The sequence below is a fragment of the Epinephelus lanceolatus genome, chromosome 13 (genome assembly GCF_041903045.1).
Source record: "Epinephelus lanceolatus isolate andai-2023 chromosome 13, ASM4190304v1, whole genome shotgun sequence".
Lineage (NCBI taxonomy): Eukaryota > Metazoa > Chordata > Actinopteri > Perciformes > Serranidae > Epinephelus > Epinephelus lanceolatus.
In genome coordinates, this window is record NC_135746.1 from 24,918,420 (window position 1) to 24,931,987 (window position 13,568).

Here is a 13,568-nt window from a genome sequence, read left to right on the forward strand (position 1 = left end):
TAATAATTTTGAAAATAAAAATAACCATTATTTTGATTTATTATTATTATTTGTTGATATTTTTATGGCATAAAAAGGAAACAGGTTTTTCTTAAGTTATCTAGCTTTTATTCAAAACACACTTTGAGAGGACTGAATTTTAAACCTTTTTCTCTGTCAGTTTTCTATTCATTATTTATCTATGTCATCAATACTATTCTCATAGGTCCACCAATAATAGACTGGCTTCATGTCCTATGGCAGGGCTTGACGCTAACTTTTTTCCCAAGGAGCACATGTGCTCCTAAGTTGAAAAAGTAAGGAGCGCACAAAGAACTTTAGGGGCACAATGTAAATTGATCAAATAATGTGTTTTCCGTAATAAACTTGATGCAAATAGACATTTACAAGCAAAATTATTTAATGAATTTGTATACAAAACGTACAGACAGGTAAAATCATCAAGTTTTGAAAAAGTATTGCAATTTAATTTTGTCTTTAATGTTATTATCTTATATATATTATCTTTACAATATGATTATCTTATATAATGTTATTCCTATCCTAAAACATTCTCCAGGTCCTCTGAAACTCTGCAGGACTGACTGTGCGTTCACACCAAACGCGATGGATGTGATGAACGCCACAAGTTTCCATTCAAAATCAATGTAAATGACGCGATGACACGCGATGTCGCTTCGGGCGACGCGTTTCAGGTGATAAGAGCGACGCGATGAAGCGATGACGCGTCCATCTCCTCATCGCGTGTGTCCCTTGAAGTTGAAAAATTTGAACTTTTCAAGCGACATCGCGTGACGCTGTGCCGCGACATCCAATCAGTGTTGATATCCAATCATTCATAAAGAAATTATAAGCAACTAACCGGAGACAGATGGACAGGCGCTCCGCAGCTGGGATGGAGTGCCTGTAGTTGGTGTCCAGGCGGGAGATCCTCGCACCGATACGGGCCAACAGGTCCTCAAACTGGGCCAGCGTCAGCCTGAAGTACCGCTGGAAACGACCGTCATCCAGACGCAGCTCTTGCAGGAGGTGATGATATTCACCCAGCTGTGTGCGTTTCTGGAGGATATTGTGAACCCAGACACGGCGGTGTTTGGGTCTCCGATCCAAATCAGATGTCCACAACAGATAAAGAGCAGCTACGGTAGTTAACTCAGCCATGGTTGACGAGAAAATAGCGGGAGGTGAAGAAAATTGCAGGAGGAGGGTTACGTCATCGCGATTGAAGCGATGATCAGAAAGGTGACATTTGTGATCAAGCGACGTGATACTCGCCTTACGGGCGATGACATCGCGTCCATCGCGTTTGGTGTGAACGCACGGTTATTTCCACCCTGCCCAGCAGCGGTACCGTGGCGAACGGTCCCTAACTATGGGGAGAACGGAGCCTCTTTTCCCGGTCCCTCTTCTCCGCCACACTTTGACTTATTCCCACCCAGTCGACAGCCTGGCCATGGAGAACGGTCCCTAACTGCATCAATAAATGATTAACATAGGAGGGATCAAAATAAAATAAATAAATAAGATAAAAATCTACCAGCCATCCTCCTCCCCTGACAGTCCCTTCATAAGTAAAGAACAGTCCCTAAAGTGCGGTGAGGTTTGTGGACCGTTACCTGGCTGCCACAAGAGAGAAATGTGAAGAGCTCCTTTCTCCTCTGACACGCTACATACCTGTGTGCCGCCACGGCTCGGTTGTCCAGGTACTATTAGGCAGTCATGACACCAACGAAAGAGGAAATTACTGGACCTGGAGTTGGACTTCTCTGTCGCGGTAAGCCGTTATCTTGCGCACTATGATCCTCCGCCGTATTCCTGTCACAACCGCCATGATAATAGGGGCGCCCCAGCGCCCACTCCACTAACTTGATGTGGAAATGAGCGGTAGTCTAGAAAACTGGAGAGGTTTTTTTTGTTGTTGTTGTTTGTTTGTTTTGGGTTTTTTTTGGAGGGCGCTCGTGTGCCCTCACATAGATTGCGCCCTGGGCGGTTGCCCACATTGCCCATAGCAAAAACTGTCCCTGCCTCCGCCACACTTTGACTTATTTCCACCCTGCCGACAGTGGGACTTATAGCCAAGATCCACCGGGCACGTCAGTGGCGCGACACGTCTGCAGCGCGAGTCCCGTAGCAGCTCGCCCCTGTTAATCAATTACAGCGACTCTACCGGCAACGGGAGCAGCGCGACAACTCTCTATTTTAGGATGCTCTTCTATTTTTGTCACCCTACGCTCCCCTACGCGACCCTCCAGCAGATAACTGCAAAAAAAACTACATGAAATAGAGTGCTAAACGAGCACAATGTGTTTTTAAATGAATAAACCATTATCAGAGGTGATATGTGATGATTTTTTTTTTCATGCATTTACCCATGTTTATCCGTGACATTGTGTAAATGTCCGTGACGGACATTTGAAAGCGAGTAGATGACAAACAGTACAGTAGCTAAACTTGTAGATAACTCAAATATATGTAATAACTTAGGTGGAAAATGCTTTAACATTTCATGCAGCCTACATGCAGCCTCTCGGCTTGGCTTCTCTACGTGTCACTTCCGTACGCAGTCAGTGGAGCCCATATGAATACGCTGCGACGCTACGCTGCGGACCCCAGCCGTTATATTCATTATGCCGACAGTAGCTTGGAAAACCGCCCATAACCGTGTCACACGGGGAAGAGGGAAGAGGGAAGGTGGCTGGAGTTCCTCCAACATTTGCGTTTAGATTATCATATTTTTTTATTGACAAAAATATAGGCTGCTTCGGCTGATTTTTTTATGCGCACATGTGCCCCTAAATATTTTCTACAGTTCGCACACACGTATTTTTAGTCGCAAATGCGAGTGAAACGCTCGCACTGTCGAGCCCTGTATGGACTTGTTTATTTTTATATTATTTATATTAGAAAACGCATCAATTAAAATTTGAAAGAATTAATTCATATAATTATTTGATATTATTTAATTTAAATTTTAATTAGATTTTTAAATTAATAACATTTAACACTATAATTTTGTTGGAATATTCAATGCTCCATCTTTAATGTGCAGGAACTGTGGCCATGCATCTGAGTTTGGGACGTGCTCAGTTGACGTCACGCTATGTTAAATGTTTAGGACAGGGGCGCCATCTTGTGAGGAATCGCTGTACCTGCTACTGAACAGAGCGCCGTATGTAAAATGGCGCCCCCTCTCCTTTATTGTATTTTTTCCCTCCCTGACCTCGCTACCGCGGATGGCGGGCTTTTTCAAATATCTTTAGCTGATGACAGAGGGAGCTAGTAAAGAAGCTTCTTGGTGAGTACAATTATCTAGAGAATCTATCATGTAAAGACATGTTAATAAAATACCCGACGCGTTAAATATCGAAGTATTGTTTATTTAATAAAGACTATAGACACTGGGCAATCACGGCAGCCAACTTGCTAATTTGTACTAAGCTAATGTTAGTGTTGCAGTGAGTGTTTTAGTTAACCTTCTATTATAAATCAACCTAGTTAACAAACTATTACACTGATCTTCATACAGCCCTGTCCAGACAAGGCAGTGTAAATAAAGGCTGAAACACAAAACCTCTGTGAGTCTTTAGACTATTATTCTTTTTTGTTCACAACAATAGGCCTAATGTTAGGTGTTTATAGTAAATTTAAGCAGCCGCTCGCTATAGAGTTGTAACGTTATGCTCCGCCATCTGACTGGCTGAATAATGTTATTGTGGTCATGAAAGTCAGTCCAACTTTTTATAAGTCACTCTCATCTTGACGTCTGGATAAAATCAAACATGTTAAATATTATCAGAAGTTTTTCGCTCTCTCCCAGCACCAAACGGAAAGCAGCAAAGTGAGTACTAATTAACGGCCGGAGGAAAAAAAAATGTTACACACACATAACAGACTGTGTATTAACAGTGTTATAATGTCGTGTTTAATTCGGCGTGTAGGCTATATGATCCACCAGCCAGCACTTTACAAAGACTCGCCTCATCCCCACGGTCTTCTCCCACTAAAATAGCGCACCAAACCAATGGAGGCTGGTTTAGCGAGTTGAGCCGACAAAATCCAAAATGTACAGTTTGCACGCAAATGGAGCTCATTTTAATAAACTATATTAATGCCGAATCAACAAGGGGACTTTGGCTGTATAACACATTTTATTTTGTGTTTCTACATTCATGTGTTATTGCGGACACGTAAGGAGTTGTTAATATGTCATATATCTTAAAGGGAATTTGGCGTGATATTTCCCCCGGAGAGCGCAGGGACCATTAGTTTAATTCAATAATAACACAGTTAAAATTTCAATTATATCCATTTTTTTAAAATTTTTCTTCCTTTTATATCAACAACAATACATTCAATTGTTGAATTTCCAGCATCAGAATCATTTTGGTACAAAAATGATCCATCTGATTTTGAGTTGCCTATTTTAAACAGTGAGGTAACGGTAAGACAAGCTTAAGTGTGGTACAGTAGTTGGTAACAAACTTTAGAAAAAGACACAAAGGTCTGAAAACAGGGTTGGTCCACACAATATGGTGCTGGTTTACATTCATTACATTTCAAAAAGTCAGAGCACACTTTAGTTTCAGGTCTGTTAACACATTATGCCACTCTAAAATCGTATTGTGCTGGTTTAAAACAATTTTAAGAGGCTGTGTGCAGCTATAGTCATGGCAAATACTGGCTTCTGTACACCACAATTTAAATGACAGTATAAAAAAATAAGATCACATTTATTTAAACACCAAATTTTCACATTACACTTGTCTGACAACTCACTGCTATAGGAGTACAATGGAGTCTGCTGGACTGTCTGCCTGCATATACACTAGTACCAAAATCTGTGTTGGTACAATAATGTGCCAGTAATACTTGCCAGCTGATAAAAAATAAATAAGTATAAATCTGGAAAAAAGAAAATCCAACCCTGACCTTTAATTTGACATATAATCCTGAAAACACAGTTTTAATACTGTAATAACAATAATACACAGTTTATAGGCCAACCTTTGTAAAGAACCAACATGCTGACAAGTGTAAAGTGGCTTCATTCAATGAGCGCAACAACATGAAAATGTAATGACTGGCAATGGATCTCACATATGCGTGAATGAATATACATACATCTACTGCCTCTAGATGTAACTTGCTGATGAACCCGTGGACTGACAATCTGGATGGAGTGTCTTAATTTAGTGAACAATAAAAAGCAACTGAATACACTCTCATTAAAAAGTGAGATTTGCCAAATGTCACCACTCATACATTTATTTGCATTCTAACTCAACAGGAGATTTTTAAGACTTTGCAGTTTCGGTGTGAGTTTGTCCTCTCCCAAGCCAAGCATCACTCTTTGTGTTTTTCATGGCTTTAGGGTAGTCCAAATGTAAAGCATACGACAGCCCAAACAAGAAAGTGCTTCAGGTAGGTTCTGGAGATTATCCATTACAATACCTCCTTCAACAATGATGGCATTAGACACTGGGTCAAGGTGGAGCTGATTCGGAGAGAGTTGCACATCTTCAGGGACAACAGTCAGCACCCCCACAGATACTTATGCGCAGGTCTCATCACTGTCACAATCCTGTAATGAAACCAAACAAAAACATTACAACAGAAATGTTGTGCATTGTCAATTCGAAATTGTCACCATGTCATCTGTCCTGCCGACACAGCCTTCCAGCCTTGCGCATTACGTTTTCACTTGACATCCACAAGTGTTGATAATAGTTTTATCAACATAAGTAGGCCTAAAACATTTTATGATCAATTTACAGGTGTCTAATAAAGAACATGAAAGAAGTCTTCCTCACATTCAATTAAGCATTATTACATTATTACAAGGTGTGCTTTACCGTCATTATTGTCACGACAGTGATGCGGTCAGGAATGAGGCGCTTGCGCCGACTTCCGTGGAACGTAAAAAGTATTGTATTATTATATCAGTGGCATAAAATGGTCTTAAAATGACAATTATATTGTTAAATGCAATTATTTTTGGGACAATATGTTCAACAAAAGTAGTTATCATGATCCGTCATAGCACTTGGGTCTGTGCAACCTTTAAAAAAATGTTTGTTTTTTTAAATCAAAATGGCACGGGACATCCGAAAAGTTGCTGACCCCTGCCTTACACCAAATCTATATCAATATAAAAAAACATTTAAGATTTTTTGAGGCATTTCTGCTTTATTTGATAGTGACAGTAGAGAGACAGAAAAGGCAGGGGAGAGAGAGGAGGTGACATGCACCAAAGCGCTCGTTCCAAATTAGGGATGCACTGAAATGAAAATTTGGGGCTGAAGCCGAATAATATTAAACGCTTGGCCGAATACCGAGTACCGAATACCGAATATCGTTGTTTAGTTTTTCATTCGTTTTTGCAGATGAACCCCCTCCAGATTAGTGTTGTCACGGTACCAAAATTGGGACCCACTGTGCGATACCAATGAAAATATCACGGTTCTGAGTAGTATCAGGATACCACAGCAAAAATGAGGCAGATGTGCCTTTTGTTATTTATGAAAAGATAAATCACTTTTCTATAATACATCAATGATATTTCAATGGAATAAATTACTTATTGACTTACTCATACTTCAAAAACAGCATCAATAAGTGATTAACATAGGGGGGGTCAAAATAAAATAAATAAATAAATAAAATCAGAATCAACCAGCCACCGTCCTCCCCTGACGGTTCCTTCATAAGTAAAGAACAGTCCCTAAAATGCGGGGGAACTGCCCATTGGCCTGACAGCCCATTGTTCCGATCATATTAAACCCATTGTTCCGAAGTCCGTTCTGAAATCATCATGATGCCCTGTGGTTAAGGTCTGGTTAGGTTTAGGCACAAAAACCACTTGGTCAGGAAAAGATCATGGTGTGGGTTAAAATGAAAAAGAAAGTGACAAACACATAAGCCGTGAGCCTGCTCCGCCTCAAGCCTTTCCCAGCTGACCCAGAGCCAGTCGCGGCACACCATACGCCCGCCGCGAGCCGTTCAGCACCGGGGACAGTCAGACTAACGGGATGTCGAACTAATGGGCTGTCGGACCAATGACATGGACCCAAGTGCGGTGAGGTTTGTGGGCCGTTACCTGCCACAATGACAGAAATGTGAATGGCTCATTTCTCCTCTGATACGCTACATACCTGTGTTTGGCTGGCTCGGCTGTTCAGGTACTACTGGGCAGTCATGACGCCAAGAAGAGGAGATTACTGGAGCCGACTTCTCCGTTGCCGAAGGTAACCCCATGGCCGCCGTATTTGACAGGAATACATTACTGTCTGCGTCTGTGACCCCGGTTCAACCCACAACCGGTGGGATTCGCCTATCGTTTCTGCTGGTGGTTGAAATCTGTACTCACAGTGTGCTGAATGATTTAAGCCTATTTTGCTCGCTCAAAACTATTTTTTGTTGCAAATGCGAGTGTGGTGATGGATGGATCGCCACACTGCTGACATTTTACTCCGCCCGTCACGGCACGCTGTTTGATTGCGTTATCAAAACACGCCGCTATTATTCGGCCTTGCTTTTAACTTATTCCACCGAATACCGAATGTGTGTTTTTTTTGCAATATTCGGCCGAATATATTCGGTTACCGAATATTCGGTGCATCCCTATTCCAAATCAAACCCCAGCTGCTGTGGTTTGGACTCAGCCTTGATATGTGATATGTCTCTACCAGATGAACTACCAGAAAAACCAAATTCATCTGCATTTAAAACTTAGATTTTTATTTTTTTTAAAATTTTTTAAGTCAAATATGCAAGGTCAGGAGCGCCCTGTTGGCTCATCTGGTAGAGCATGTATCACATATGAAGGTTGTGTCCTTACCGCAGCGATCCTAGGTTTGAAGCCAACCTGGGCCATTTGCTGCATGTCATCCTCTCTCTCTCCCCCTGGATTTCCTGTCTCTCTCCACTGGATCACTCAAAATAAAGCAGAAACCACTAAAAATGTATGTACATGGTCTTGTATTTAAATAACTCAGTTTTGGAGATGAAAAGTGTATTCCTCTCACTTCACAGGTGCTAGGCTGGTAACCCTGTTGGCATATACCGAACTGTTAGTTAGCAAACAGCCCATAATGTTTGTACTGAAGTCATGGATATATTCGGCATTACATTTTTTTTTATCTCACTCTCAGTGAGATACTGGTAAATACAAAGCTAATTCCCTCAGAACTGTGTGTGCTCCTTTAAGATGTAACTATCAGAACTTATGAAGCAGGTGTTGTAGAAGTCACTGGGGTCATCACCAAGTAGAACAGGGAGGCCTCGGAGTACAATGGTGCCCATTGCCGTTACATCTGGTTTCTAGAAGTGGATGATGAACAAATTAAGCTCAAGATAATGCAGCATTCAGAAGTTACAGTACAAAAATGTTCGTGAAAGTCTATATGAAACAAGTGTCACCACATTGTTTGACAGTGCAGCAAACAGTTACTGATTGGAGAATTGATTTTTAAGAAAAAATCCAAAGCTTTAACAGTGAATAGCAATATAAGTTCTATAGGGATTGTAGGTTGTACTTATATTGTATCTTATACTGTATATTTCTTGGGACACGTTACTGTTATGTCTGTTACAAGTAAGAAAGATAGTTCAGAACAGATACTGTACTGTAGGGCTGAACGATATATCGTTATCGTATCTATACCGAGATATGAACACGCAAGACATTAATATCCCAAAAGGCAACGATATTGACGATATAATTTCCCTGTGAGTTTCCCCAGCTTGACCTGCATGTACAGCTCAGCCAATCACAAACATCCTTTTACGCTTGCCTTGGATCGACAGCAAAACCAGCCAAACACAAACATCCCCTTGAGCGAGGGAGACGTGCTGCTCCTAGCAACTTGCTAGTACACACAACACATTTGCGACTAAAAATAGTTTTGTTCGAGCAAAATAAATCATTCAGCACGCTGTGTGAGCACAGATTTCAGCCAGCAGCAGGAACGAAAGGCGAATCTTACCGGTTGTGAGATGGGAATACGGCGGAGCGCTATGGCCGCCGCAAGATAACGCGGTTTACCGGGGTTTCGCCGTATGTGAAGAGCCTGGTGACGCGAGGCTACCGGCGACCGAGAAGCCCGGCTCCAGGTGAATAAGTTGGTGTCATGACTGCCCAGTAGTACCTGAACAGCCGAGCCGTGGCGGCACACAGGTATGTGACGTGTCAGAGGAGAAACGAGCCGTTCACTTTTCAACAAACCTCACCGCACTTTAGGGACTGTTCTTTACTTGTCAGGGGAGGAGGGTGGCTGGTTGATTTTTATTTCATTTATTTATTTTATTTTGATCCCCCTATGTTACTCACTCATTGATGCTGTTTTGAAGTATGAATAAGTCAGTAAGTAATTTATTCCATTGAAATATCATTGATGTATTATAGAAAAGTGATTTATCTTTTTATAAATGACAAAAGGCACATCTGCCTCATTTTTGCTGTGGTATCGTGATACTACTCAGAACCGAGATACTTTCACTGGTATTGTACCGTGGGTCCCAATTTTGGTACCGTGACAACACTACCAAGTGCTGTATGAACAGTGCCTTGCAATAAAAGACACGACGGGGACATCTGGGGCCTCCTGTGTCAAGCCCAAGCAAGGTTGGATTGCCGATGCATTCAGTAGCATACTGCCATACCAATCGACGTCCAGCAGGCACAATGACATTACAAACGCTATAATGTACCATATTGCTACACATGACTCCGTGTATTCAGTCACTAAAGAGGGCTTCCAGAAAATGGTTCGGACTCGTTTTTTTTTTAAAATTTTTTTATAAAGAATGCTTAGTTTTTGCTGAACCCATAGTTATATCGTATCGTATCGGTATCGAGATATCTGCCATAAATATCGAGATATAAAATTTTGTCCATATCGTTCAGCCCTACTGTACTGTTAAGTTGAAGCACTGATATTTCAAGAGTGTTAGTGAACTGTTAAGTTAAAGTGCTGATATTTCCTGACTGTCGGTGACCACGTCATGTTCAGTGACTCTGCAGCTAGCCCTTCACTCCTCCCCCTCCCCCTCGTCCTCTCCTGTCCACTTCTGTCAGTGAGTGTGTGTGTCGCTGGGTCGAAACTACTTCAAGAAAAAGAGGATTAAGTGCTATTTTCGGACTTTTTCCACAGCGGTTACGTTGTAAATATACTAATAAACATCGTCTCGCCTGGATCAGCAGCAATCATAATGAATGCTGTAAAACCGCAAATTAAAGCCTCTGGCTTATAAAAGGGGCCGGCTCTTATTTATTAAAAATTGTTTTATACCCAGCTACTAAAAGAGGCCGGCTGCTAATAAGCGCCCAGCTTTAAATTGAGGAAATACGGTAATGGCATTATAACCATGAAAAAGGTAGCATCCCCCCTACTACTGGTGCCTCTCCAACCATGTCCCATCTTCTCCCCCCTAACCACTGTTGTTGCAAAAAAAGCCGCAAAACAATCATTATTTGAAGTCAACGTACCATGAGAAATAAAGACCGAAGAAGCCTTTCATAGACTTACCCCTGAATCAATTTGTTGCACCAGCTCAGTCAGGGTCTCTCCCACACTTCCTTTCTTGGACTTGAAGATCGTGACAAGGCGTGGTGTGTGGCGGTCCAGGGCATCAAAAAAGTCCATCTGTAGGTTTTTGGTGACTATCCTGTTGAACTCTGCAAACACCTACAACACACAGCAAAAAAGCACAGTGGTTGGGCCAGTGTGGAAAAATACCTTCAAACTGTTAATAGTTTAATTGCCAAATACAACAGTAATTTGCAGATTGCCATTTACTAGTGTTGCACGGTACACCGGTACTAAAATAGTACCGCGGTACTAGAGTATTCCAAACGGTACTATACTGCATTTGGAAAATACCGGTACTTTGAAATTGATTCAATTCATTAATTTAGTTAATTTATTTGACTCATTTATGCACACAAACGCCTTTCTTGTTCCTACTGGAGCACAGATTGCACAAGTGGTGTATATGACAACACCTGTATCAACATTCGCAGCTGGTGCACATCAAAAAAGACAAGAAAAAAATGTGAAAATTGATATTCGATTGTGGAGAAAAAAAAAAAAAAACACCACCGCAGCTGTCCTCTTTGCGAGTGGGCGTTGGCCTGGGCCAGACGCTGAAACGATCGAGCTGGCCATAGAGCTGCGAGGCGCAGCGCAGCCAGTGTGGATGACACAATCGGTTAACATGGGCGCCGAAAGGAAACCAGCTTTGCTTCTCGGCACTTCGAGGCTGTTTGCAGCGCTTCCACGGGCGGTATGGCCTGACGGAGGGCGAGCGAGAGGTCCGCGGTCGTTTATAACGTAATGTTATAGATAATTGTTTTATGTGTTTTAATGTGTAGGTATGTAAATGTTTTCAAAGACGTTAATGTTGAAATAAACATATCTACAAGTAGTTATGTTTCCTTGTATTAATACATATACAAGTATGTTTCCTTGTATTAGTTTGCCCTCTTGTGAACATAATGCATAATCGAATGGTTTGAAGCTATGAGTTATTTTTAGAAGGAATATTTGAACGTCATTTTTGAGCAATTTTGACAGCCCTAACTCCTACTATTTATTGTTCTAACAGTTTGTAGACAAAAGGACTTTTCCTTAGGAAAAATACCGAAAAGTATTGAAAAGTATCGAAATTCATATTGGTATGGGTACCGAAACAAAGATTTTGGTATCGTGACAACACTACCATTTAGTATTTAGTCACCAGGCAGAATGACAGAATAGAGGGGGTGGGGTACTGCAAAGAAAGGCTCAAAAAGAAAAACTATTTAATTTTATTATTATTTTTTATTTTTATTATTTCAGTACTTACTTGTCTCTCCGTAAAAAGAGCTGGCCACCGCTCCTTCAAGGTTTTCACTGGCCGTCCGGCCTCCACAATCTCCCTTCTCCGCATTGGGAAGGTCTGGTCCATCTTTGATGCAATGACAGTTCCACTGGGGTTCCTTTTTTTCATTTCTTCAACCAGGAGTTTTCTCGCAGCCTCCAGGCTATCTTCACTCTGCCCCTCAGGAATGTCCCGTAAGTAATTGACCTCATACCTTTTTAGTCTTTTGAGGCCTTTTGAAGCCATTTGCGGTCTACCTCCTTTCCCAGCATTTATCGCAACCTCTATACACCCTGCTCTTTTCAGTTTACCACGATACTTCCCCATTTTGTATTTCAAGCTATACTTCCAGCCAGAACACCCATCTGGTGAACCTGGTTCCCTCAAGCAGGGATGTTTGCTGATGAGTGCAAGTGCCACAGATTGGAGCCGCTCAACAGTTGGGTAGGTATCAAATTTGTAAATTGTTTCAGCAAGTTTTTCCAGAATACCATGCTTGATGTCTTTTGGTACATTCCAGTGTGTTTTGTCTCGCATGTATGCAAGATTAGCCTGTCTCAGTCTAAATTCCACATCAACTGAGAAATTTGGAATGTCAAAAAACTCTGGCCATGGCTCTTGTCTCATTGATGAAGACGAGCTGTGTGTGGACAGAATCTCTGTATCATCAGAGGCACAGGAGGTATCAGATGTGCTGGCGGTGGCGGCTGTCACCAGCAGCAGAATGACCTTCACAGTTGCTCTTGTAGTTGGCAAGTCTCCTATGTCATTGAGGTTGCAGAGGGCATTATCGAAGTCAGGATCTTCATACATAACACTGAAGTCATACTGCAGCTTGCATTTTTCCTTGATTTTGGTCTTCAGCTCTTCAACCATTTCTGGTTTTCCATCTAGTGACACTTTCTGTATGTCCTGTTCCATTATGATGACTCTCAGTTTGTAGCTTTCCATGGTCCTAGAAAAAGTGAATATAACTTTAGTGCATAGTCCACATACTGTCATTCAGCATAATATGTAACGCTTAAGTGTCACATATACATTGTCTTTCACTCGGTAGGAGGATAAGGGGAAAACGTCATTCAGCTCAGACAACTGGGTGACAGTGAGAGACCCTGCCCCACTGAGGCACAACTCATAAGCACGTAAATGTTCAACGTACCACGCGGTCAAAAGCCTGCAGACAAACAGGATTTCTGTGTTGATGACAACAATGTGTGTTATGTTCCTGAACTCTGGGAGACCTGAGCAACTGCCAACTGAAATGATCATATCTTTGCTGTATTTAACACCATGAACACAAGCAGAAGATGCAACCAGTACTGTACTTTGTTTGGCATTTCGCTGATGAAGCAAACTCTGAACATTTTCAGGGAAAGATGCGACCAAAACTGACCTCACTTTATCAATTTCCAAAGGAGGCTTGAAGAATGTTGAGGAGTCTAAATGAAAGGCCATCATCTTCTGGTGTCTTACAGCCAAGATATGTGCCACATTCTTGAAATTGCAAGTGTCATGCACAACTTTTTTAAAAAATTTGTGCTTCATCTCAAAACGCATCGTCCACACATCTACTAGCGGGCCAGAGATTTTTATCATTTGAGGGTAGTGTTCAATGAAATGATGTTTTGGACGAAGTTTGTAGTTCGGAAAGGTTTCCTGCAGCAACTCTCTGTGTTCTGAGATTTTGCAATCCAGGAAGTGGATTAACT

General features: G+C 41.6%; 1 protein-coding gene across 2 annotated transcripts; it reads right to left on the reverse strand.

The window, feature by feature from the left end:
* Positions 1 to 4,372: 4,372 nt before the first annotated feature.
* Positions 4,373 to 13,002, reverse strand: LOC117271049 (uncharacterized). 2 transcript variants are annotated; one of them, XM_033649133.2, is made up of 3 exons: positions 11,845 to 13,002; positions 10,527 to 10,685; positions 4,373 to 5,581 (listed from the first exon to the last, which is right to left on the reverse strand). In XM_033649133.2, the coding sequence occupies exons 1-3, from the start codon at positions 12,859 to 12,861 to the stop codon at positions 5,552 to 5,554; spliced, it is 1,206 nt and encodes a 401-aa protein (XP_033505024.2). In that variant the 5' UTR covers positions 12,862 to 13,002; the 3' UTR covers positions 4,373 to 5,551. The 2 variants fall into 2 exon arrangements, with proteins under 2 accessions (XP_033505024.2, XP_033505022.2); XM_033649131.2 differs by lacking the exon at positions 4,373 to 5,581 and adding an exon at positions 8,145 to 8,319.
* Between the last annotated feature and the right edge of the window lie 566 nt (positions 13,003 to 13,568).